Source organism: Acomys russatus, chromosome 20, assembly GCF_903995435.1.
Source record: "Acomys russatus chromosome 20, mAcoRus1.1, whole genome shotgun sequence".
Lineage (NCBI taxonomy): Eukaryota > Metazoa > Chordata > Mammalia > Rodentia > Muridae > Acomys > Acomys russatus.
Window position 1 is genome coordinate 47,104,167 of NC_067156.1, and position 27,654 is coordinate 47,131,820.

At 42.6% G+C, this 27,654-nt stretch overlaps 1 protein-coding gene across 1 annotated transcript; it reads left to right on the plus strand.

Annotated features, from left to right (window-relative positions):
• Dctn4 (dynactin subunit 4) lies at nt 1-27,654 on the plus strand. Its single transcript, XM_051163314.1, has 13 exons — nt 1-172; nt 3,094-3,164; nt 6,215-6,393; nt 9,844-9,887; nt 13,038-13,145; nt 14,752-14,825; nt 15,200-15,312; nt 15,740-15,849; nt 19,290-19,363; nt 22,837-22,891; nt 23,856-23,963; nt 25,866-25,963; nt 27,268-27,654. The coding sequence occupies exons 1-13, from the start codon at nt 38-40 to the stop codon at nt 27,479-27,481; spliced, it is 1,383 nt and encodes a 460-aa protein (XP_051019271.1). The 5' UTR covers nt 1-37; the 3' UTR covers nt 27,482-27,654.

Consider the following 27,654-nt stretch of genomic DNA (forward strand, 5'->3'; position numbering starts at 1 on the left):
GACGGGCGCTCCGGGCGTTGGCTCCTCCCTCCCCAAGATGGCGTCCCTGCTGCAGTCGGAGCGGGTTCTCTATCTCGTCCAAGGAGAAAAGAAGGTTCGGGCCCCGCTCTCGCAGCTCTATTTCTGCCGCTACTGCAGTGAGCTGCGATCGCTGGAATGTGTGTCGCACGAGGTAACTGGGCCATCCCGCGGGGACTGCGCGCCGGGGCGGGGGGGGGCGGGGAGTGAGTGCTTGTCCCCAGTCACTGCAGCTGGCCGGAAGTTCCGCCGGGAGAGGCGGGGAAATCGTGTGTCTAGCTTGCTGATTGGCCAAGTGCCCCATCACTCAGCCGGGTTTGCGATTTCATTTGCTTGTGAATGGTCACTTGGAAAAGGGGCGGCCCCGGGTGGGGCTGAGCAGATCCTCTTGTTATAGAGCTGCCTGTAGCAGGACAGATTTGCCCTGAACCCTTCCGGTCTCCTGAGGGACTTGAGAGTGGAGCCCTGGGAGCTTGATCGGAGGTGTCTGGTTCAAGTCAGTGAATGGCAAAGGAAACTGTCTTCTTGCCAAGTGGAAGGATAGGGCAGCCAATCTCTCTCGCTCGTGGCCCTCCCTTCTGGGAAGTTCTGATCGTCGTTTAACCAGAACCGGGACTCTGTGTTCCTGAGCCAGGCCAAGGACTGAAGCAATAGGACTGTGATAGGTTGACTTAAGTAGCAAACGCATAGAGGAGTCTATGGCTCAAAAGAAGCTCGGAGTTCTACCCACGGGCCCAGATGGTCACTGGAATAGAATTGTTCAGTTTAAAGATAAAAGAACACCCACCTACAAAGCCCCAAACCTGCTGCCGTTTTGAAGTTGTTTCTCCACTGCACTGCAGGGGTTAAAGATGAGTAAAACATAGACCCTAGTGTTCGGAATCTCACAGTCTGTAGTCATAGCTGCATTGATTCTGTATTCATTTGTGGCAAGGGCCTTACATAATCTCTCCAGCTAATGAAGGCGGAGGCCTGGGTTTGGGGGGGTTGAATGGGGTGGGAGCTTGTTGAGGCAGGGTCTCATGTAGCTCAGGCTAGCCTCAAGATTACTGGGTAGCCAACGCTAGCCTTTAACTCCCGATTCTCCTTCCTTTGCCTCCCAAATGCCGGGATTATAAGTGTACACCACCACATCCAGCTGTTGAAGGTGCATGTTGTTGCAAGAAGAAGAAGAAAAAAAGCCGTGTTGCAATGACTCAGGCCTATAATCCTAAGATTCGGGAGGCTAAGGCAAGAGGAGTCCTGTAATTCAAGGCAAGCATGAGCTGCACAGTAATTTATAGGACTGTCTAGGCGACAGGGATAAACTGCCTCCACCCACCAGGCTCACACCCCACCCCCAAATGTACAGGCTAAGAGTCAAGCATAGAATATTTGCTGTAGGTCAGAGTCATTTAGAGTTGAGCAGGAAGAGCAGGATCAGAAACTAAAAGATCCCTGGAGGGGAAATGCATGTGAAAGCATGTCCTGTAGTGTTAACCATTTTGCACATTATACTTCTTTTATTGGGGCTATTTTCCCAAATATTAAGAGTGGTTAAACCAAAGAATATAAGAAATCCAGGCCTATTTTTATATACTTTCATATTTGTGTCATATATGTTCTTTTTCTTGGATTTTGTGTCAGTACTTTGTGTGATAGCGAGTATTCTGTAATTATGAAAGTCTTCTTATTACTTAATACTTTCTTATAAAAAATTTTTTTTAAAGAGTAGATCTGGGGTCTGGAGAGATGGCTCAGAGGTTAAGAACACTGTCTATTCTTACAGAGGTCCTGAGTTCAATTCCCAGCAACCACATGGTGGCTTAAAACCATCTATACTGAGATCTGATGCTCTCTTCTGGTGTGCAAGCATACATTTGGGTAGAATACTGTATACATAATAAATGAATAAATCCTTTTTAAAAAATAGATCTAACATTTAGACTGTGTTCTGAGTTAAATACGGTAAGATTCATGTGCTATCTGATTTGTTACTTTAAAATCTGTCACTGGAACTGAAGAGCAGGCCCAGCAGGTACAGGCTCATGCTGCAAAGCTGCCAGGCTGAGTTGGGTCTCCCAAGACCTACATGATGAAAGCAGAAAACCAATCCCTATGTGGTGTGTGTGTGTGTGTGTGTCTCTCTCTCTCTCACACACACACACACACGCACACACGCTATGGTGCCTGCAGGCCACCTCCCTCATCACATGTACAAAGTAAGCAATAAATAAATAAGGGGCTAAAGGGATAGCTTAGTAGGTAAAATGTGTACAAACATGGAAAAACAAGTTCGGTCCCCAGGATTCCAGAACACACACATATGCAAGCTAGCATGGTGGCCCATAATCCTATCGCAGGCCATCCAGCCTAATTGCCTAATTTACTTGGTAAGTTCCAGGCCAGTGGGAGACCCTGTCTTATAAAAAGGAGGGCATGGGATGGTGCTTGTGGTCATAGCACCTGGGATTTTCCTCTGGGCATCACACGTGTTCGTACACTCAAAGAAACAAACAAAACAATCTCTAATTGGCTGGCTATAACTATGTAAATTTTAATATATACTTAGTAAATATATTACATCACTAATAAATATATCAGACATGAAAAACTTAATGTCTTTAAGAGCTACCTTACTTTTTAAAAAAAGATGTAGTGTATGAATGTGTCTCCTGCATGTATGGCCGAGCCACCATGTGGGTGCTGAGACTCTAAGCCCAGCCCTCTGTAAGGGTAGCAAGTGCCCTTAATTACAGGCCATCTCTAGACACCCAGCTTAAGCCAAACTAGACAGGAGACTGTTGGCCACAGCTTCACGTTTGCATCATTAACCGATTCATTTAGAAGCTTTGAAGTATCATATAGACAAGTCTTGACGCAACTGCCACATACACCTTGATGATGGAGAACAGAAAATACTAGAAAGGAAAAATGGGATTGAAAGGGGGGGAAATTAAAACAATACACACAGGTAATTGCTAAATTATAAACAGTCCAAATGTTTTTGTATGTTTCCTCCATACCAGTAATTTCTAACCTTCTGGTGAGGTATCATATATTTTTAATAATGAGTTTCTTTTTGTTTCCTCATAGGTGGACTCACATTATTGTCCCAGCTGCTTAGAAAACATGCCATCAGCTGAAGCCAAATTAAAAAAGAATAGGTAAGAACAGGACAGATTATTCTGTTTTTTATTTGTTGTCAGTTTCCTGAGTATTGGGGCTGAAACAGGGTCTTATTTCATAGAGCAGACTGACCTCACATTCTGATTCCCCCAGCTCAAGTACTGGAGTCACACCACAGTTGTTTTAAATAGCGGCTAAGGAACGCAGGAGTAAACCATCTTTTTTTATGTTTCAGTGTCCTCATTGCCTAAGATACCTTTGGTTTTATTTTTTTAATGTCCAAATTAGAAACTTCTAGATTACGAATTATTCTGAAAAATAGTGCAGTCCGCTTTTGTTAAACAGAATTGTATTAGTCATGTGACCATAGGCTTCTTGTGATTGGAACTGCTTCTTAGACTTTCTCCATCAGGTCTTGATGGCTTTGAAAGTACTGAGGGATACTAGTCCCATATTTTATAGAAGGCCCTTCCATATTTGTGTGATGTTTTTCTCCCTAGACAGGGGATTGGGTGAGAGTAGGCCGTTAGATGCTCCTCTGAAAGTCTATCTGCATAGATTGTTTAGGACTTTTCCACATTCTTCCTTTCCCCTAACTTTATACTTTGGGGGTGATCGTGCTTTATTTTGTTGCTTTCTTCCTTTGAGTGTTCTATCGCAGAACCATTGGGAGCTCTTTTACTTTTCTCCGGAGCCCCTGTAGACTCGCCTATGACCCTGGTAAAGAGAGAGTGTTGTTTTGTCCCACCTATTTGAGCATTTTCTTACCAGTGTAGTGCTGTAAGGTGCAGTGTTGTAAGGTATTTTAAACTTAACTTGTACATTTTTCTGATTCTGAGAGTTTGTCATTTCTGAAAGAATCTTGGGTCTTTTTGCTGGAGGACATTAATAACCATCACCTGGCTGCTCCATGTGTTTTTTGCTCCTAGTTCCTGTTGGGTTTGTCTTTCCTGCTCCAAGAAGTAACTCCTGAGAATTAGACACTACACTGTATGCTTTTTATACATTAATTTATACTTCATTTCATTTCCGAGTGACTCTGTAAGGTCGGTGGTATAAGTTCTCTCATTTGAAGACAACAGTCTGTAACAGATAATAGGCATTGGCCAAGACTGCAGGTGACGTCTTGACACTCTCGGTTGGGAGAGCACTGAAAGCTCCAGGACAAACTGGGTGTGGTCGCTCACGACTGTACTCCTAGTACGTAGACCCAGTGCAGAAGGATCACAAGTTCAAGAGCAGCCTGAGCTATAATGTTGCAGTTAAATTACCAGTAAGGCCTAATAATGTTTATTATCAGGCTTATAATTATTATTACGGCAGAATTTTCTAACCCTCTAGCAGTCAGTCAAGACACAGATGCCTGTTATATTTTAAAATAGCCTTAGTTAACCTGGGGCAGGTCAGATTAGTCCTGTAAACTACCTCCCATCGTGGGACAGGTATGGGATACCTGTCCCAATCCCATGCCATCTTGTTCTAATAATTTCTATCAAGCTACCTCCCATCCATAATCCCTTATACTTGCTAATGTTCTTCATCTGGGCCAAATCCTCCAACTTTCTACACTATCTGGACTTTGTCTCAAACAAGCAACAGCAAAAAGCATGATGCTCCCTCCTGAGAGGGACGTGCTATCTGAGTGCACTGCAGAAGACAGCAGAAGCCCTGCAAGTGCACCTCTTTAGGCCACACCCCTTCCATAGCAGTGTCGGTTTCAGCTCTCTGGCACAGCAGGCAGACAGTAATTTTCCAAATCCAGCTTCACAATTGCTTATGTTGTTGCCTCTTAGTTTTCTGTCATGCAGTACTCTGTCCTCAAGCAGCATCAGCTATGGCATCTGTCTTTTCCTTTAAAATCTCTGTGGCTTGTATACGTATAAAAAGACTCTGGAACAGAAAACTCCACCTAGAAACAGTGATTTTCTCTGTGGAGAAGATGGAGTTGGCCTTTATAAATTGTTACAGGCTTTAGTGAGAACTGTTTCATTTTGTTCTTTTTTTTTTTCATTTTGTTCTTAGGTGAGAACATAGTACTTTTGAAACATTATGTAAGAGCACCAAGGAAGCAAAATGTTTTACCCTTGAGAGTCTTTGGATTCATAACATTTAGACCATAGTTTCCAAAACTATGAATTGTGGCCATCTATAAGTTCATGTAACTAGATGTGAGGACTTTTTACAAATTGACAATAGTAAAAAGTTTCTGAAACAAAGTCTTAATTTAGAGTCAAAAATTGAATAAATGATTGCTTGCGGCAGGGTGTGCCGTGTCACATTGTGCTCCTGTTGTACTGTGTACTTCACTCCAGCCTTGGCTCTGCACACAGCTGTGCACTTGGCACTCCTGCTGCTGCAGGGTGTGCTGCCTTAAAACACAGCAGCTCACAGCTGCGACGACTATAGCTTATGATATGCAGCTTTTCAGCACATGCAAAGTTTTTGCTATAATATAAACATACTACCTTGATCATAACAAAGACAGCATCTTTTTACCAGCATTCCTCAGCTTGTATCAAAATGTAGTTTTTTTGACTTGTATTGTGTAAGAATGGTTGATTGTTAATTTGAATTGCTGACTTAAACATTACTATTATTATTTTAATTATTAAACAGGGCTAGGGAAGAGTAAACAAAAACCAAGTTGAAGTGACTCTTAAACACACTGCTGTCATTTTATACTATGCACTGATGTACAGTATTGGCAATTAGAAAATCGAAATATTAACTCTGAAAAGCATTGAAGATTTTCTGTCCTACATTTTCAACTATTTATTAAAGACTTAATTCACTATGTAAAAATAAACAAGCACACTCACTAGTGTTCAAATTTGCTTTATCTAATAAATGGCAAAACTATATATGTATAACAATAATTGTTCTTAAAATTTTCTTGATTAGCAGTAAATGTTTTATTTTGTACATCTGTTTCACAAAAATGTATACTAGAGATATGTAAAAACTTCTCCAGTGAAAAACCTCAAAAGTAGAAGTAGTTTAGGAGACCCTGAACTAAACCAATGTCTAGCACATAGTAGGTGTTTGATAAGTACTGGCTGAAAGAATGGTTGTGTTTGTCATGTCACAGATGTGCCAACTGCTTTGACTGTCCTGGGTGCATGCACACCCTTTCCACCCGGGCAACAAGCATCTCCACACAGCTTCCAGATGACCCAGCCAAAACCACCATGAAGAAAGCCTATTATTTGGCCTGTGGATTTTGCCGGTGGACATCTAGAGATGTGGGCATGGCAGACAAATCTGTAGGTGAGTGAGGAGTACTTAAACATGAGATTTTGTACTAATGTCAATGCTGTAATTCCCTGTAGACTCGTGTACCCATAGACTCACATTTATGGATCATAGCTTTTTTGTTGGTGGTTTGTTTTGGTTTTTGTTTTTAAATTTCTTTAATTATTCATTTATTTTTATTTCAGTTGGCATTTTGCCTACACGTATACCTATAAGGTGGTATCAGACCCTTTGGAGTTACAAACAGTTGTGAGCTCTCATGTCAGTGCTGGGAATTGAACCCAGGACTTCTAGAAGAACAGACAGTGCTCTTAACCACTGAGCCATCGCTCTAGCCTGGGATCATGGTTTTTCATTTCAGATAGTGGAATACTATTTAGTTCTCTAGAGTTGGTAAAGTAGCTTTTATGAATCTAGTACTTTACTAGAATCAAACTTAATGCCATTTACTTTAAAAAGTACTTCTTGGGCTGGTGGAGTAGATCAGCTGGTGAATGTTTACCGAGCATTTAAGAAGCACTGGGCTCTCTTTCCAGCACTGTATAAACCAGGTATGGTAGCTTGCACATAAAATCCCAGCACTTTGGAGGTAGAAACAGGAGGGTCAAAAATTCAGGGTCATTTTCACCTGAATTTGGAGCTCAAAGCCATCATAGCCATATGAAGCCCTACCTCAAAAAAAAAAAAAAAAAAATTTTTTTATCAGAAATTTAAACATCATGGACAAAATTAAAAGTGATAAATAAACTTAAGAAAGCAGGAATCAAAAATAATAGACTAAAGATAACTAGGTTTTATCATGTTAGCCAGACATAGGATAATTCATATATATTACCCTCTACCTATTAATAACTTAGTTTTTACTTTTTTGTTTGTTTGTATGTGTGTGTGTGCTTGTTTGTAGGCCAGAGGAGAGCTCTCAGAAGTCAATACTCTCCACCATGTGGGTTCTTTTCTTTCTTTTTTTGGTTTTTTGAGATAGGGTTCCTCTGTGTAGCCTTGGCTGTCCTGGACTTGCTTTGTAAACCAGGCTGGCCTTGAACTCAGAGCAATTCACCAGCCTCTGCTTCCTGAGTGCTGGGATTAAAGGCGTGCTCCACCGCGCCAGGCCAGGTCTTTAGGCTTAGTGGCAAGTGCCGTTAACTGCAGAGCCATCTTGCCAGCCTTACTTACTTACTTTTTAAGACAGGTCTCACACTCTGTAAGGTCCTCTGGCACTGGAATCATAGATGGTGGAGAGCCACCATGTGGGTCCTGGGAATCAACCCTGAGCACTCTGGAAGAGGAGCTATGCTCTTAACTGCTGGGCCGTCTCTCCAGCCCCTATTTATTTATATGTTATGCACATGGGTATTTTGCCTGCATGTGTCACATACACAAAATGCCCATGGAGGACAAAAGAGGTGGGGAGGGGTGGTTGTGTGTGGGGGTGGTAATTATAAGCCTCCACATGGGTTCTGGGAACTGAGCCCAGGTCCTCTGCAAGAGCAACAATGTTCTCATCTCCTGAGCTGGCTCTTTTTTAGCTTGTATTTTATTTGTTTTCATGATAGTTTCATTGTGTACTAGACTAGTCTTAAAGAAATGGTGGATCTTGGGTCTGTTCTAGGCTCTCTGTGTCCTATGTTACCGATTCTATTTCAGCATTTTTATGAGATTGATGACTATGTGAACAAATGGATCTCTGATTATTGTACTTTTTCTTTGACTCCTTTCATCCTGTTTGTGTTGTCCAATTCTGATGTGTTTTGTTTTACTATACTTTATTTTTTTATATAAAAAAATTTTTTTTAAGAAATGGTGATTCTTGTACCGCCGCCTATAGTCTTCTAGGTTTAGAGGCTTGAGCTGGCATACCTGGCTAGGGTTGGGTAGAGGCTTGAGCCGTCATACCTGGCTAGGGTTGGGTAGAGGCTTGAGCCGTCATACCTGGCTAGGGTTGGTTAGAGGCTTGAGCTGGCATACCTGGCTAGGGTTAGAGGCTTGAGCTGGCATACCTGGCTAGGGTTAGAGGCTTGAGCTGGCATACCTGGCTAGGGTTGGTTGGAGGCTTGAGCTGGCATACCTGGCTGGGGTTAGAGGCTTGAGCTGGCATACCTGGCTAGGGTTGAGCTGGCATACCTGGCTAGGGTTGAGCTGGCATACCTGGCTAGGGTTGAGCTGGCATACCTGGCTAGGGTTGGTTGGAGGCTTGAGCTGGCATACCTGGCTAGGGTTGGTTGGAGGCTTGAGCTGGCATACCTGGCTAGGGTTGGGTAGAGGCTTGAGCTGGCATACCTGGCTAGGGTTGAGCTGGCATACCTGGCTAGGGTTGAGCTGGCATACCTGGCTAGGGTTGAGCTGGCATACCTGGCTAGTTTGTGTTTCCTTTATTATCTGTCACATATACAGCATCTTTAGCAAAGTGTCTTCAAATCTTTTGTCCTTTTTTTAAGACAGGGTCTGATGCCCAGGCTGGTCTTGAACTCCTGTTCATCTTGCCTCCATCTCTTTAAGTGCTGGTGTTACAGATACATATCTGCTTCCTTTTGCCCACTTAGTACCCTGTGTGTGTGCGTGTGTGGTTACAGTTTGTACTTTGTCTCTTGTCAAAGGGACGTCAGCCTACTTCCGTTCTGTGTGCTTATAGGAATGCTAGCTTCACCTTAGGGTTTAGCCTATTGTCTGTGTCTCAGGTAAGTTCTGTACATTTTTAATGGCTAAGGATTTTGAGGTTTAGATGGGTTTTGAGTTTGGGGGATTGTGTTTTTCATGTGTAGATCTGGTTGCTGCAGCTCCACTTTTTAGAATTTGCATTGTTCTACAGATGAGAACAGGGTTTCCAGATTTCGCCTGCTTCCTGAATTGGATTCCTGGCACTGCTACTTACCATCCGTGTAGCTTTACACCTGTTAACAGTTCTGATCTTTGGATTTCTCATCTATAAAATGGGACCAGTCAGAGTGCCTTACCCAGAGCATATTGTGAGAATGAAAACACTTGCTCCATTTCAAGTGTCTGGTGCAGACTCAGTGTAAGCATTTCCAGTGCTGTTGGTGGTCACTATAACCCTCACCACACTGAAATATGTTATGCTTGGCTTGATGGCCTTCAAGCTTCTTAGTTACCTAAGCTAAGGCAGGAAGATTGCACAATCCAAGCTTCCCTGGGTTACAGAACAAGGCCAGCTTAACAAGATTGTGTCTCAAATATTTTAGAAGTAAGATTGGTGAGATGGTTCAGTGGGTGAAAGGTCTTGCGATATAAACATGACCACTGGAGTTGTTTAAACGGCTTGGAATACAGTTCAGTAAGCCCGAGGCTCAGTCCCTAGGACTGGAAAGAGGGAGGAAGCTTAGGGGAGGGACATTTCTGGGCATGCCAGTCCATAAGATTTCTAGTGTTGTTCTTGGAAATTCTGTGCTTTTATATTGACATCTTCTGAAAATAACAAGGCAAAATTACTGCTTAATGTTTATTTTCCAGCTAGTGGTGGTTGGCAAGAACCAGAAAATCCTCACACACAGCGGGTAAGTACAAGAACATAGGCCACAGGGGATGAAGCAGGAAAGGCAGTGGGTGTGGCCAATGCCAAGATGTGCCTGTATTTGTGCCATGGGGTCAGTTACTGGCATTAAGTCAGTGCCAGCTCTTTGCTGTTAACTTAAATTCATGAAAAACACTTAATAGTTTTGGTTCTGTGTTCTAGTTATATTTCATAAAAGGGACAAAATAGCTTTTTCTGTTTTCTTCATATGACCAACAATGACTAAAAGTTTTGTTTGTTATCAAATACTCTTGGAAATATGAGCAGGTAGACCTTTTGGCCCTAGAGACACTAATTTTGAAAGCACCCTTGGACCAGTAATGACTGGAGCATTTGTGCAGTGTGTACTGCAGTTGGCCTTGCAAATCCATGCCTTAGAACAGTGTGAGAAACTGATTTGCCGCTATCAACATGCACACTGTATTGTCAAAGTGAAAACTAAAGAGGAATTTGTAGTTTCCCACCTATAACATCAGCAAAAATTAAAAATACCAGAAATATCCAGGGTAAAAGGATAGGAAAATCGTTTTCTCATACGTACCAGTGTATACTAATAGGTTCGTAATGTTTTGCTGCGTATAGTCCCTAGATGCTACCTATAGAAATGCATGCATATATGAACAAGTACCTCTACATATTGGTGGGGGAGAAGGTGTGTGCACATGCCTGCATATGTGCATGTATGTGTGTGAAATCTTTAGCTTGTCTCATGGATAAGGGAGAAAACTTCTTCAGGTAAAGTAGAAGCTATAGTAAGTAATGTAAGGAAGAAATTGTGCCTTGTCAACATTTCTTGGGAATTTCAACTATTGAGGTAAACATGAGCAATCTGCTGCTATCTGGAGATGCTAGATACAGGAGGGAAAGAATAGAGGCAGGAAGCAGCCTGTAGTAGAGGAAACAAAGCATATAATAACTAAGAGTGATTGAAGTGAACTCTGATGTCAGCAAATGGAGAAGAGTATTTGAGGGTTGACCTTGTAGGCTAAGAAGTCTGAGAATCCTTTAAATGTTTAAAAGCAAAGAAATGACAGGATTACTTTAGTGTTTTTTAAAAAACAATTGCATGGGGCTGGAGAGATGGCTCAGAGGTTAAGAGCACTGCCTGCTCTTCCAAAGGTCCTGAGTTCAATTCCCAGCAACCACATGGTAGCTCACAACCATCTATAATGAGATCTGGTGCCATCTTCTGGCATGCAGGCATACTTGTAGGCAAAACACTGTATACTTAATAAATAAATAAATAAATCTTTTGACCGGCGGTGGTGGCGCAAGCCTTTTATCCCAACACTCAGGAGGCAGAGGCAGGTGGATCCCTGTGAGTTCGAGGCCACCTGGTCTACAAAGCAAGTCTAGTGCAGCCAAGGCTACACAGAGAAATCTGTCTTGAAAAACAAAAATAAATAAATAAATAAATACATGAATAAAATGAATAAGTAAAATTTTTTTTAAGTTGCATTAGCTGAAGAGACGGCTTTGTGGTTGAGAGCTCTGGCTACACTTCCAGAGGACCTGGGCTCAGTTCCCAGTACCTATATAGCAGCTAATACCTACCTGTAACTGCAGTTCCAGCTGTGATAAAGGCCATAACCAAAAGCAACTTGGGGAGGAAAGGGTTCATTTCATCTTACAACTCTCAGGTCATATTCTATCACTAAGGGAAGTCAAGGCAGGACCTAAAGCAGAGGCCATGGAGGAACACTGCTTACTGGCTTGCTCTATGGCTTGTTCCACCTGCTCAGGAGTGATGCTACCCACATTTGGATGGGCCCTCCTGTGTCAGTCATTGATCAAGAAAATGCCCTACAGTCTTGCCTACAGGCAGCCTGATGGAGGCAGTTCCTCAGGTAACTTTTCTCTTCCAAGATTGTCTCAAGTTGACATAGGGGATCCAAATCTGGCAACTATAGACACTATATATATGTAGTTCCCACGCCTACAGACACTACATTATACACACACACGCACACACACACAAACACACACACACACACACACACATATATATATATATATATATATATATAAATTAGACAGACATGTAATCAAAGCACTCATATACCTCCCTAAAGTAAATCTCTTTTTTTTTTTTAAATGCTGCTGTATTGAGAGGAAAGATTGGCACCAGAAGACCACTTATGTCCTGTGTTAAGAAATGGTTAAATACCTTTTAGGACATTTGTTCTATGCAATGTGGTCCAGCCTTTGCAAAAACAAGATAGATGTGTTCATACTGGATAGAGAGAGAACCCAGATGATATATAGGAAGTCCATTATAGTTGGAGAGGGAAAGACTAGACACTACATTCCCTTTTGCATGAAAAATAAAGTACTTTGTGTATGGAGCAAGTTACATATCTATACACAGGTGCTTTAAAGTGTATCATATATACGTGTGTCCCTGAAGTATGTCAGAAAGACATAACTGGTAATAGCAGGTACCTAATGAAAGGAAGGAAAGGCTCCCTACAGCACAGAGGATGAAACAGTTATGCATTATTCTTTATGTTTGAATGCTTATAGTTAACATTGCTTAATTAAAAAGTGACAGGGCTGTAGAGATGGCTCAGAGGTTAAGAGCACTGTCTGATCTTCCAAGTGCCAGAGTTCAATTACCAGCAACCACATGGTAGCTCACAACCATCTATGATGTGATCTAGTGCCCTCTTCTGGTGTGTAGGCACACATGCAGGTAGAATATTGTATAAATAATAAGTCTTTTTTTTTTTTTTTTTTTTTTTAAGTGGGCCTGGGGGACAGAGGCAGGCGGACCTGTGTGCATTTGGGGCCAGCCTTGTCTATGTAGCACTTTCTAGGCCAGCCAGGGCTATATAGTGAGATTCTTTTTCCAAAACAAGTGACAGAGGGAGGACAGTAGCGTCACATCCAGGGAGAAGCAATGGAGCACATCATCCTGACTCCTCCACAGCCTGTGCATACTGTAGTCGGATGTGAAGATTTCATCACAGTTCTGAAAACACTGTAATGAGAACAAGTTCTCTTTACAGAAAAGGAACAAACTTGCCTACTTCATGGTTTTTTCTGTTTCTTTATGCATTTTATTTCTTGTCAGTGCAGTCAATGTTATTAGTCTTTTCATGAAGCAAATAGTCTTTGATTTTTTTCTTTTCAGATGAACAAGTTGGTTGAATATTACCAGCAGCTTGCTCAGAAAGAAAAGGTTGAACGAGATCGCAAGAAACTGGCACGGCGTAGAAACTATATGCCCTTGGCTTTTTCGGTGAGAATTTGGCACAAAAAGACATTTTTGCAAGGCCTGAAAGGTATCAGAGTAGTGGCCATTTCAGAAAGTGTCCTGTGTCTTAGATTTCTATAGTTGATATCAAAAGCAATTCCTCAAATATAGACATGTAAGCCCACAGCTGTGCTTTGCGTGTCATTAATTCTACTTAAATTCCCATGTTTTAATATGGGCATCTGTCTTTCTTCTTCCATTGCTCCATTTCATTTTATTCCTCCCAAAAAATTACTGCTTAATTTTTTTAGGCTATTCATGCTATTTACTGATTTTGCATATTATAGAAAAATTGAAAAAAAGGTGGGTGAGCAGTAGGTTTTATTTTGCCTACCCTTGTAAGTGTACCATTGGCCCTGTGGTTTCCCAGTTCTGGTCTTTTGTTTGTCTTTATTTTGACACCTCCCATCCTACTTTTTCAAGATGGAAAGCACTGACACATGCACGGTATTTGTTCTGGTGGCGCTGGTGGTGCTGGGATTGGGGGGTGAGATCCTAACCTCACCCCTCACTGGCTGTACCCTGAGCCTTGCACAGTATGTTGTGTGGCTAAATGGGCAGTGATTTGCACAAGTGGAGTTCTTGGTAGAAAGTAGTTGTGGATGTCATTTTCTGCTGGTTTATAACTACTAGACAGAAGCCAGGATTGGGATACTGAGTTTTTCTTGTCTCCCAAGTTTCATTTGTTCTCACACAACAGTTTGTTTCCTTTGTATTTGCTTCAGCCCTAACATGCTGACATTGAATAAATAACATTTACTGTCAGACACAAGTTGAGCACTGTGCTAAGTACATACTGTATATCATTTTTCTTAATCCCCACAACAGTCCTGTGAGGCTGATCATATTCCCCCACTGTACACTTTGAAATGAGATCTGGAAAGGTTAAGTAACTTGCCGTACTGCATCTACTGGACAATTAGTTAAGCCACTAAAGCCATGATGTGAGATATATAGATTTGAGTTTAGTTAAACATTAATACTTGGAAAGTAAGTGAATGTTCCCAAATAGCCAGTTGGCCTGACAGGGTTCCCACGCCTACATATTACGACAGGACTTGGAACTAAATGTGCTCTCCCTCTAGCCTTCCGATATACCTGCTGGCTGTATGCATTTGCTTTTATCTTATGCTTCATTTTTTTTTTTTTTTTATCTCTGTTGCAACCTGCTGCTATTTTGGGGCTCTGCAGCAACATACTATCCATGTAGTGGTAAGTTCTCTTTTATGATTCTTGCTGACCTGAAGAAGTTAGCAGACGGACAGTATGTGCCTTAGACACACCACGTAGGTCTTGTCTGAACCATAGCCTGGATGTCCTTAGGCTAGTGTTAAAAGCTGACATGTGGTCCACTTACACTGTTTTACTGTAGTTTAGTCTTTGTGTTGGTTATTCTAGGAACAGAATAATAAATGTGGGTGACCAAAAAAAGTAGATTTTGAATAGCGTTTTGGTTTAATTAGTTTTGGGTTTTGTTTTAGTTGTTGCTTATTCCCCTAAGCTTCTCGTGCTGTGCTGTCCTAGCTCTTGCTTTCAATAAACAGTATGTGTAAACTGGCATTTCTAATAGGAGCTTCTGAACTTTGTTTAGGACAAATACAGTCTTGGAACCAGGCTTCAGCGACCACGCGCTGGCGCATCCATTAGTACGCTTGCTGGACTTTCGTAAGTTTGGACATTAAATGACTGAGAACAACATAACAAAATAAATGTTTAAAAGGATTTTTTTTTTTAAGCTACCAATAGGAAAAAGATTTTTAGATTTAGAAAGAACCCAAAGTTTAAGGTGCTCTACATGCGGGGTGGTGGTGGCACACACCTTTAATCCCAGCACTTGAGAGGAAGAGGCAGGCAGAGCTCTTGAGTTTGAGGCCAGTCTGGTCTCCTGAGTGAGTTCCAGCAGCCAGGGCTACACAGAGAAACGCTGTCTCAGAAAGCACACAGACACAAACACTACATTAGAGGGATACTTCAGTCGTTGATGAGGGCTTTGAGGATGAGCCAGTGGACCTTTAGGAAGTTACTCCTCTCCTCTTTAGCCTTAGAGAAGGAGAAGACCAGAAAGAGATAAAGATTGAACCAGCTCAGGCCGTCGCTGAAGTGGAGCCTCTGCCTGAAGACTACTACACGCGCCCGGTGAACCTCACAGAGGGTAATTCCATATGCTCGTCTCCTCCTGCTCTGCTCTTCTGCCGCTTCTGCCTTGTTTCCTTGCATGCCTGGGGACTTGGGGTTCTAAATAGAATAGTCACATGAAGCATGTTGAAAGTGAACATATGTGCTCATTTTAAAAACGGAAATGTCAGCCGGGTGATGGTGGCGCACGCCTTTAATCCCAGCACTCAGGAGGCAGAGGCAGGTGGATCGCTGTGAATTCGAGGCCAGCCTGGTCTACGAAGGGAGTCCAGGATAGTCAAGGCTACACAGAGAAACCCTGTCGGAGGAGGGGGGGGCCTGAAATGTCTGTTAGTGCTGTTCGTATTGGCATATTGTGTTGGGTAGCATATTTCTTTACCCACATAAAAGTCTAATTTTGAAAATGATGGCGAACTAAGTCTGACTTCTGCCTTTCTTGTTAGTGACCACCCTTCAACAGCGCCTCCTTCAGCCTGACTTCCAGCCAGTCTCTGCTTCACAGCTCTATCCTCGACACAAGCACCTTCTGATCAAACGGTCCCTGCGCTGTCGGGTAAATACTCTTTTCTGTAGAGTTCCCATTTGTACAGGAGAAAAGCAGATAGGCATGGTCCCGTAGTAAATACAGAAAGCTCAGAGATCACAGCAGATAAGATGGACATACGGTTTCAGTTCTGGTGTCCCTGGAAGTAGCTACTGTTGTTCCATATCTCCTGTAGATACAGAGACTAGAGCATCTGAAGGTTGAATGCATAGTGTAAGCTCACAGAAGAATAGCAAAAGAATGTGTGGCATTTAAACCAATACAAATAGAGCACTAGGACAAAATAAACAATTTAAGAAGAATCGAGAAAGAAGGAAAACCACAATTCAGTCTCTAGGAATATACAGAACAGAGTTTTGTGAGTAAATTGTAAATACAAAATTAACAAAATGGAAGGAGGAAAGGTCTTCTAGGTTCCATTGTATGATGCTGTGGCATTCTGTGGTGATGAGGTTACCATTCCTGAAGGATGCAGTGTGGTACCCACTGGCCACACCTGGCTGCCAAGTGCTGGAAGTGGGAAGTTAGCTGAGATACTGACTCCTAATTCATTTAAATAACCACATGGGACAAGTGCTAATGTTACTAAATAGTGCATCTCTGGGTTAAAGAGATTTAAAGTCTTCGTGCCAGCACAGCGTGTACACTTGATGCAGCTCCTGATCCGCACAAAACAAAACATAGCCTAGATCTAGACAAAAACACCATGGAGAGGAAGAGAAGGATGAGGAGGGGTGAAAACTAAGAAAATTATGTAAAATTGAGAAATTGTAAATTAGCAGGATTTTTTTTTTTATGTTATTAAAGAATTAGTCTTTTGGGGGGGTTTTTTGTTTTTGTTTTTTGAGACAGAGTTTTTCTGTATAGCTTTGGCTGTCCTGGACTTACTTTGTAGACCAGGCTGGCCTCGAACTCACAGTGATCCGCCTGCCTCTGCCTCCTGAGTGCTGGGATTAAAGGCGTGCGCCACCACGCCTGCCTAGCATGAGTCTTTTTTAGGGATAATGTTTTTTAAGTATTTTCATTTTTTTGGAGGTGCATGCTAAAACATTTATGAATGAATGGAATAGTGTCTAATATTTATTATAAAAATAACTACGAATGGAGAATGAGCATATAGCAGAAGCTTATCCAGCTCAGATGGTTCAGTGAGTGAAGGCACATGCCGTCAAGCATTACGATGCTGTGATTCCTGGAACCCAGGTGGTAGAAGAAGACAATTGCCCACTTCACACTGATTAAGTAAGTAAAAGACATAGATTGTCCAACTAAATAAATTGAACTAATGCTATAATTCATTTATATGCTGACTAGAAACAACACAAATACAGGAATTCAGAGAGAGTAGAAGTGCAGGTAGAGCTGGGCATGTTGGTACACGCCTATAATCCCAGCTCTTGGGAATCTGAGACAGGACAATCTTCACCTCAAGGCCAACCTGAGCTGTACAGCATTCACCCTGTCTCAGTGCCAAAGGCTTGGGATGGAGCTTGGCCTTACCTAGCACTCACAAGGTCCTGGGTTCAGTTCTCAGCGAGAAAGAGGAAGGAGCAGTGGAGACTATACAGATACTATTTATGTGCTTCTTTGCTTGCTTGCTTGTCAAGACAGGGCCTCACCTGTGGTGGAGCACACCTTTCATCCCAGCACTCGGGAGGCCAAGGCATGCAGATCTCTGAGTCTAGACCAGCGTGGTCTACAGTAGGGCAGTCTGTGTAGGACAACCAGAGGTACACTGGAAAACTATCTCAGAAAACAGATTTTGCTTTTTTTTTAAGTTGATGTTTGCTAATTATGACATTACAAGTCTTTGGAGAAAGACTAGACTATCAATTTTGCTAGGGTGCTTAGGCATCTGCCTCAGTTGATGATGCCCTTGCCTACTCTGCACAGGTTCAATTCCCAGTGCCCCATAAAACTGGATGTGGACTGCATGCCTGTAATTGCAGTACTCAGGAAGCAGAGACACAATGATCGTATGTTCAGGGCCATACTCAGCTACACAGCAGATCCAAGGCCAGCTCAGGTACATGAGAAAAAAATTAGAGTTACTCATATCTGATTTCTGAGTAAGGAATTATTTCATAAACAGGCAAACAAAGTAAAACCCAATCTTTTACCATAGTAACAGTAAAACTTGTGCTCCCATCCCAGTGGACTAAAGAATTGTCCATAAGGTGCATGATAGCAAAGGACCAATGTCTAGAATGTACACCTGACTCTCAGCTCTCTGCAAAGGAAGGTACAACATAAAGCAGGACACAGGGCAAACGCCCCATCCACCACTCTGGATACAAAGCAAAGAGTGGCACAATCCCAGACCCCCGGTCCAAAACCAAGCAAACCCACAATAATCCAGTATAACAATAGCTAATGAATATGGCAGAGAAAATCCTGCAGTTAATAAGCATGGAAGATAGATACTTGAACATACACAGCGATCACAGAAGTATGTATTAAAACTGCTTCAGGATGCCATTTGATAATCAGATAGCAGAAATTAGCAGTTTGGGAGTATCTGTCAAAGTAGTAAATGGCCTCCCCATTTGTCCAATGTTAGAAAATTGTCTTACTAGCTGGGTGCGATGGCACACACCTGTAATCCCAGCACTCTGGAGGCAGAGGCAGGCAGATCTCTGAGTTCAAGGCCAGCCTGGTCTACAAAGCAAGTCCAGGACAGTCAAGGCTACACAGAGAAACCCTGTCTTGAAAAACCAAAGAAAGAAAGAGAGAAAAGGAAGGAAGGAAGGAAGGTGACTCATGTCTGCTTTATATATAGTCACAAAATGGTGGGAATGCTCTAGATGTCTTAGTTGTCTGGTTAACGTTACAGAATCATTGCAGTGAAACAACAAAGCTGAAATTCCTATGTCTGCTGGAATGGAATTTGAAGATTAATGTAAAAAGGAAAGAGCAAAAGAATATATAGATTTCCCTTTTGTATTATTGTGAAAACAGAAGATGAAATATGCTTATACATAATGTGGCTAGCCTGCTCCATGCATAGATTGCCCCTGCAAAGAAAAAGAAGAGACACGCTGGTAATATACTCAGTATACTAGGCACTAATGAAGTTATGTAGGTCATTGTATTTAAATCCTTTCTTCTAGTCATACAGATCTCCAAAGTTATATAGGTTGTTTCTTCTTCTTGGGTCCCATTTTAATCATCCATTAACTAAGAACATTAACAGTTGTGTGCATTCATCTAGTGAATCCATGTGGTACTTGTGAAAATTGGTGTGTGCATTGTTCAGCACACAGTGAGAGCCTGGTGTGTGCTAGTTATTTGGACAGTTTGTAAGCACTGCATGCTGTGATACGTATGATGGTTCCTTTGGGCAGCACAAAACATAAAATTCTAATAACTACCTTCCATCTACATTTAATGGTTCTGAGGCTCTCCAGACTTTCATCTTGTTTCCTTCTGACATGTACTTTCCTTTTTAGAAATGTGAACACAACTTGAGCAAGCCAGAATTTAATCCAACATCTATCAAATTCAAAATCCAATTGGTTGCTGTGTAAGTATTTTAGGTGTTTGATTGAAGTTTTATGGATTTTTTCAATGGGGATTATCTTTTCAAAACAATCTAAAAAAGAAAAGAAAAATTGCATTGAGAGAGTCTTTCTTCTCTAAAGTTTCTAGTCTGGTTTTGCATTTATGTCTAGCATGAATTCTCAAGTACATCTATAAACACAGTGGCCTGAAACTGGCACTTCCTGGAACTCCAGCTTCAGGGAAGACAGAGCAGGAGTGTGCTTATCTCTGTGACACATGCTGTGAAATGGTCTCTGGCAATATGCTAAGTGACCAGTCATTCATTACAAACTATAAAATACCTAAGTTAAGATATGTGAAAAGATGGTGAGGTTTCATAGGAAAAATTAAAATAGCAGCCATCATTGATGAGGATGTCAGTTAAACATGTATCTCCATGCATTGTGGATAGGATTGTGAATTGCTAGAATCTTTGTGGAGAGCTAGCTGGGAAGAGCAAGACAGATTACCTAGATGGTTTGGTTTGGGTTCATTTGGTTTGGTGTTTTTGAGACAAGGTCTCACTAAACCCAGACTGGCCTTGAACTTACTATATAGAGGATGGATGACCTTAACTCCTGGTTCTCCAGCCTCTGCCTCTTGAGTGCTGGGGTTACAGGTGTGTGGCACCACTCCAGCACTCCATTGACCCAGCAATACTAAGAAAGGAATGTACTCTCCAGAAACAAAAGCACCAATAAAGATGCATTTGTGAAGGTGTACATTACAGCATTTTCGTGGAAAAAGCTAGAAGCAATTCTTTAGCTGGCTATTAACAAGGAAATTACTAATTGACAGTCTCTTCTATTGGATAATATTATGCAGTGTTTAAAAAAGAAGCCATTAGGAAGTCAGATTGCAAAGTGCTCGCCTGGCAAGTTTGGGTCTAGGAGAGAGCCAGGTGTTGGGACTACCCCTTGACTCTCTAAGATTATTTTCATCATCTCTAAAATTGGAGCAACATTCTTCCTTTTCAAGATTACTGAGAAAAATCCCATAAACTGTGATGTTTATTAGTCTGTAACTATAAATCACCATAAAATGTTCACTTTCCTAACTACCATTAAGCAGTAATAGCTGTTATGAATGAAGAAAGCTACCACAATAGCATGTGAACCATAGCATAAATTCCTCTTTGGAATTTTAATATGTTCCCTGAATGTGTTGGCGCACGCCTTTAATCCCAGCACTCGGGAAGGAGAGGCAGGACTCACCTGATTTACAGAGTGAGTTCCAGAACAGCTAAGGCCACAACAAGAAACTCTGTCTCAAAAAGAACAACAAAAACAAAAGGGACTGACAAGGCTGGAGAGACTCAGCAGTTAAGAGCACTGGCTGCTCTACCCAAGGACCCAGGTTTAATTCCACATGGCAGCTCCCAACCATTTGTGACTCCTGTTCCAGGGGATCCAACACCCTCATACAGACATACATGCAGGCAGAACACCAATGAACATAAAATAAAAATAAATAAATAATTTTTTAAAAAGAAGTATGTTCATAGGAGACAAAGACCAGCAATTTAGAGGGAAAAGACTCCAAAGGCAAGTAAACAGTTTCTCTTGGCTAAGTTGACAAAGATGTCCCTGCCAGAAACCAGAACTGCCAGTAGTGTTTGGAGGCTCTGATGTGGTTCCTAGATGACTTTAGGGTTACTTTTTTGGGGGGTTGGGATATATTAGAGGAGCAGCAAAGGCCTGTTAAGGCTGAAACAACTCAGTTAAAGAGAACAGAATCTCTATACTGATGGAGACCTAACACTCCATTTGAGGTGTCAATCACCTGGCCAGGGCAGGCGTACCTTAAACAATGTTAAAGAGATGGGTAATCTGGGGGCTGGAGAGATGGCTTAGAGGTTAAGAGCACTGACTGCTCTTCCAAGGTCCCTGAGTTCAATTCCCTCATACCATCTGTAATGGAACCTGATGCCCTCTTCTGGCATGCTGGTGTACATGCAGATAGAGCATTTATATGCGTAAATTATTTTCTAAAAAATAAAAAGGTGGGAATAGATCCTTTAATGAAATGTGTTTTCCTTCCTGAAATTCCCACCCCTGGTGTAGTCCCCACAAGCACAGCTGCCATGAGGCTCCTATTCCTCTTCTTACTGTCTCTTTCAGGGCTGCTGAGAATCTAAATATGCTTTTTTAATATTTTGGGCCTCCTCACTCTCTGCAAAGCTTCTCTCCCCTCCACGCGGCTGCCTGTCCACGTGGCTAGCCTCCACTCCAGCTTCAACAGCTCAGCTGTTTCTCTTCTCCTCTCCATTCTCTTCCTCCAGGCAGCTTACAGCTCGCCTGACCTGGGCTGTTTTCTGTTAAACTAATAATAAAGGTGTCCTCGGCCTTAAAATATATGTGCATATTCATTACAGACACTGGGGCTATAGCTCATGGTAGAACACTTGCCTAGTATTTGTGAGGGTCTAGATTCAATACCTAATACAGGGTAAAACCAAAACTGTGCTCACTAAAGAACCCCTATATACTTAGGGGGTAAGCTCTGGCTGGCCTCGAACTCACAGAAGTCCATCTCCCTCTACCTCTTGAATGCTGGGATTAAAGGCTTGCACCACTATACCCAGCTTGTGAGCTTATTACATCCTTATCCACAGAGCAAAGAAGAGAGCTAACTGGGAGTGATGTAGGCTTCTTAAGGCCTAAACTTCTGCCTCTGGTGACAGGTCTCTTCCAACAAAGCCATATCCTAAACCTTTCCAAACATTCCAACTTCAGACCAAGCATTCAAACACATGAACCTGTTGAGGCCATTTTTTATTCAAACCATCAGTCTTCCAAAGCAGCATTGTGGTCTGTAAATACTGAGCAGGCATTTGAACCTGGGCAATTTTGAGTCAAGACACACATTCAAGCAGCTTGTGGTTGTGAAATCAAGAATGAGAATACTGTAGGTTTCCTGGGTCTGGACCCTGGCACTACACCTACCCATGCCCAGCATCTCCTTTTTTGTAATGAGGTAGCAGTAGTCAGGCCTATCTCTCAGAGTTGTAGTGAACACTGTGGTGAACACTTGTACAGTACTTGGAATATTGCCTGGCACACAGGAAGCACTGTGTATGGTTAAGAATGTATTCATGCTTACAGCCATATAGAATGTTAGCTACTGATATTGAGTCTATAACCACTACCTTGTTCGATGAATTAAGTGAGATTTCCCCCAAAATAAATTTATAAGGAAAACATACGATGTGACACATAAAACTATAAGCCCTAACCCACCTCTATTTACGTACAGGCTGAGATCGTAAAATTTCAGACAGAACTAATTGCAAGTTTGGTTTCATGGCTCTTCTCCTAGGGTTCTTCATTTTCTCTGACTGTATTCTAGTTAACATTATTTGTAGCACTAGTTTATGTGTTTGTGCCCTTTTTTAAGGTAAATAATAACTTCAAGAGCCTCCAGTGAACATTAATACATGTTTTTATTTATCGGTAGCAATTATATTCCAGAAGTGAGAATCATGTCAATCCCCAACCTTCGCTACATGAAGGTTAGTACCGTACTTTCTGACACAAGCCTGATATGTCAGTGGCCATGCACGTGTGAATGTGGGTGGCTCTGTGTGTGGAAGGGGATGCTGGAAGGAAGGTGCAGGCCAAGGGCAGTTTGAAGTGATACAGACAGTGAGACTTTGTTTCTTCAAACTGGGATTCTTGCCAACAGCATGTTGCATATGTAAGAAGCAGGCTGCACATTCTGTAAAGTTAGAAAAGTGGGGGGTGGGGAGAATGATGATACTGGGTACCATAGGCAACTACTCGTTGCCAGAAGGAACATTTCTATTGGTTCAGATATGCATGCATCAGTACCAGGAGTCGATAGGTTCTTCTGTGCCATTGCCCTTTTTCCACCGGGTCCCTTCTGTGCAGCGATGGATGATTGACTGTTTGGCAGCAGCCTCTCTGGCTTTTTGCCTTCATGCTGCTCATGAAAAGTTTTACAGCATCCCTTTATCTTTCCAATCTCCAGAGTAGCAAATGACCATATTAGGTTTGAGAAATCTTAAAAAAGATTTTATGGTCTTAATGTGTCACTTTTCTCCCACCCTTGGTAATACATCTGGGTAGCCTGTGGCTATTGTGTTTTATTTAGAATTTGTTTGGTTTGGTTTGGTTTTTTTCTTTATTCCCTAAGCAGCAACCAAAGTGGGATGAGAACTGCAAACTTTGAAGCTATCGTTTAGATAACAACCCTTTCTCTAAGTTTCCAGGTGTAGTAACTAGGATCTGCCCAGCGTCTTTAGTGAGATAGCCACCCCAGAGGGCACTTCACTAACACAGACACAGAGATCAGCAAACACTGTTAGGGTACTCTGGTGTAGAGGAGCAGGAAGTGCTGTTGCCCTGGAGAAATGGGGATGACTTTATAAAACATTTTGTGTGGCGCCTAAAAAATGGACCTTAGCTGGGGTGTGACACATGTCTGAAAGATGCTTTTCTGTTGTTGTTCTCCAGGAGAGCCAGGTCCTCCTGACTCTTACAAATCCAGTAGAGAACCTGACCCATGTGACTCTGCTGGAGTGTGAAGAGGGGGACCCTGATAGTATCAACAGCACTGCGAAGGTAAGGGCATTTGTCTCAGACAGACCCTGACATGGCCTTACACTGGCTTATTGGACACGACTTAAAAGAATCCACGCTATTTCTCATTTCTATGTGTGATCCTAAATGTCCTGATTCTACATCCTAATTTTATCTTGTTAACAAATACCCAGCCACTGCCTGTCAAACCATGTTGTTCCCGCCGAGTCCCAGGCAGAAGACCTGTCTGACCTCACTGTCACCTGTGTTGCCACCAGGCTCTTGTTGCTACATTAGCTGCTTAGCCTGCTGATCATGCACAGCTCTGACTTGAGGATGAGGTCCACCTTCTTTGGCACAGGTCCTTGACAATAACTGCTTTCTGTTTTCAGTGTGACTTTCCTCCAGATCCTCAAGTTTAGCCTTCTCCAGATGCTGCCATAATGATGGCTGCACCAATGGGTGTGAGTGCCTCTACCAGGGAGCCCCATTGCTGATGCTTTCACCTGAGCGCCTTCTTCCTCCCCTGCTTCCTAGTGTGCATACTCTTTACATTCAGTTTAACACTCATTCTTCAGGACTCGTGAGAGGTCATCTCCTTTTCATTAGAAGCAGATGTCTCTTCCACATCCCCACTTCTTACTTCTCCACTTACACAGAGTACAACTAGCAGTGGCTAAATACTAAGGTGATTATTTATCTCAGGTTGCTGGGCATGGTGGCAAGCACTTTGACCCACTGAACCATCCCACTGGCCAAGTTGATGGAAATTTTAAGAGAACTGTATATGGTACTTACTCATAATTCAGTGTGATACTCATAGCAGGCATTTATAGAAGGAATGCTTCTACTTCCAGCTGTTCTTCCCAGCTGTTGTTCAGAGAATATCACTAGAGCGTTTCCTAGTAGGGCTCACCTTTTTTTTTTCTTCTGCCCTTTAATGATTTCACTTACTAACATCACCTCCAGAAAGAGATGACACGTGTTCTTACATCTGTTTTTTAAAATAATACTAATAAGTAGCCTAGTTGGGCTAAAAACATAAAAGTCTGCTGTGTGGATGCAGCCTTCATCAAGGCCTTAATGTGCTGCTGCCTGCCACATAGCTCCACTCCTGCACTGTAGCTGTACTTCGGAACTTGACTAGTGGTGTCAAGAATCTAAACTGTGCTCCACAAGCATAAATACAAATACACCCAGTGTTCAGTGTCAGAAAGTCCTTGTGTTTGCAGAAGGAAGATGAGTAAATTGTTTCAGATATACCAGGAATTATTTCTAAAACATGAGTAAATTGTTTCAAATATACCAGGAGTTATTTCTAAAACAATATCTTAACGGACATAGCACTCCTTTCCCCTTCAGGAGTAATGCATTAAAATAAGAAAAAGGGAAAAGATATATTGCAGCCCTGCACCCTTGATCTGGTTGAATTCCATTCAGTAAGCTATATTAGTTCTGTTGCTGCAGAAAAATAACCCACAGCTGGCAACAACAAAGCCCTAACGAGACACCTGATGAGGCTCACTTTGCCTGGCATTGGATTGTCCAATCCACCACTGCAGGGGAGTCATGATGCCTACCTCAAGTCAGTTGGTCTCAGTGTGTCTTCGAGTCTGTCACAGCAGAGAGATGAACAGTGGCGCTCAGCTACCTTCTCCTTTTTAACCAGTCCATAGAATGGCGTACCGCAGTTAGGGTAGGTCTTCCTGCCCTACTCAGCCCAATCTAGAAAAGCACACACAGCCATCTGAGCAGACTGTCTGTCGGGTAAACCTTCGCCATCCCACCGCCCCGTGAAGGGAGTGCTCATGTCCATTCTCAGGGCGAGTTCCTCGCCGTGTTGTAAGGCTGTGCACTGTACACGTGTGTCCAGATGCTCAGCTCTGTGTACATGGTGCTGCTGCAGTCCGTCTCTTCTGAAAGATGCCTTTCTGTTGCTCGCAGGTGGTGGTGCCTCCCGAGGAGCTTACCTTAGCCGGCAGGGACGCAGCAGCAGAGTACGATGAGCTGGCCGAGCCCCAGGACTTTCAGGATGACCCTGAGTAAGGACCTCTCTGCGACCTCAGACTACAGTCAGCGCATCCAGCAGCCTGAGCTCATTGTTTTTGTGTTGCTGTGACCAGATACCTGACAGGAACAGCTTAAGGAAGGGAAAGGTTATTCAGCTCCCATTTCAGAGGGATTTAGTTCATCATGGGAGGCAAGGCATGAAGACAGAAGAGGCTTCACCTGCCTTTCACACTGGGTGCATCACATGGAGCAGAGAAAGCTGAAACAGCTAGAGCAGCAATGGGCAAGTAGCCCTTAGCCTTTCGTGGGCTGCTTCCTGGCTCTGCCTGAAGAGTAGCCCCACATGCTCGGGACTGAATGTTAGAGACAGGGGCTTGGGTGGCATGTCAGGGTCCTTAAAATGCTCGCTTACATGCATGTTTTCTTGTCTGGGGTTGTTTTGTTTTAATTTTTTTTAAGTTAATTGATTTATTATGTATACAACATACTGTCTGCATGTATGCCTGTACGCCAGAAGAGGGCAGCAGATCTCACTATAGATGGTTGTACTCAGAACCTCTGGAAGAACAGCCTGCACTTTTGCCACTGAGCCACCTCTCCAGCCCTTGCCTGAGTTTTTTTTTTTTAAATATGTTTATTTAATTTTAATTTATGTGCATTGGTGTGAGGGTGTCAGATCTTGGAGTTACAGACAGTTGTGAGCTGCCATGTGGGTGCTAGGAATTGAACCCGGGACCTTTGGAAGAGCAGATAGTACTCTTAACCACTAAGCCACCTCTCCAGCCCTTGCCTGATTTTTTGTTTGTTTTTGGTTTTTAATGTTTTTCTTTCTATTTATAAAATAGCTACTGTAAAGGGCTGCAGTGATGGCTTAGCAATTAAGAATTTTTTCTGCTCTTCCAGAGGACCCAAGTTCAATTGCCAGCACCCAAATGGTAGCTCACAACTGTCTATAACTGTTGCAGGGGATTGAATTCCCTCATCTGGCCTCTGCAAGCACCAGGCAACCAGGCACCAGACTAACATGCAAGCAAAACACCCATACACATTAAACATAAAGAAAACAAAAGGCAGGTGGATCATTGTGAGTTTGAGGGCAGCCTGATGTACAAGGCAAATTCGAGGACATTCAGGACTGTTACACAGAGAAACCCTGTCTCAGAAAACCAAAAAGAAAAGGCAAATATAAACAGCGGGGCTTTTTCTAAAGAAACTCCTCTGCTGTTCAGCAGGGTGGTGGTCACAGCGTAGGTGCCCAGTGTACCCTGAAGTGACTGGAAGACTGTTGATTCCGTTGACTTCATGTCTGCCTAATACTGTGCTTCTCTTTCCATAGCATTGTAGCTTTCAGAAAAGCCAACAAAGTAGGCATCTTCATCAAAGTCACTCCACAGCGTGAGGAAGGCGAAGTGACCGTGTGCTTCAAGATGAAACATGATTTTAAAAATCTGGCTGCCCCCATTCGCCCTATGGAAGAAAGTGACCAGGGCACAGAGGTCATCTGGCTCACTCAGCATGTGGAACTAAGCTTTGGCTCTCTTCTTCCTTAAAACAAAGTCTCCTGGTGGGCAGATCCTACCCACAGCTCTGTCACCACAACTCCAACAGTGTGGAAGCTGCTGCTTCATTAGACATGTGTATAAAGATGTACCCATCGCTACTGTATCTTGCTCCTAGGAGTGGTGGAGGACAGGCCAGGGTCAGGAGCACAGGGTAACTGCTG

Excerpts from the sequence above, each read along its gene's own strand:
- Dctn4 (XM_051163314.1), top strand. The coding sequence starts at position 38 with ATGGCGTCCCTGCTGCAGTCGGAGCGGGTTCTCTATCTCGTCCAAGGA. Across the intron at positions 13,146-14,751 it reads ATATGCCCTTGGCTTTTTCG|GACAAATACAGTCTTGGAAC; the intron begins GTGAGAATTTGG and ends AACTTTGTTTAG. Across the intron at positions 19,364-22,836 it reads AAAATCCAATTGGTTGCTGT|CAATTATATTCCAGAAGTGA; the intron begins GTAAGTATTTTA and ends ATTTATCGGTAG.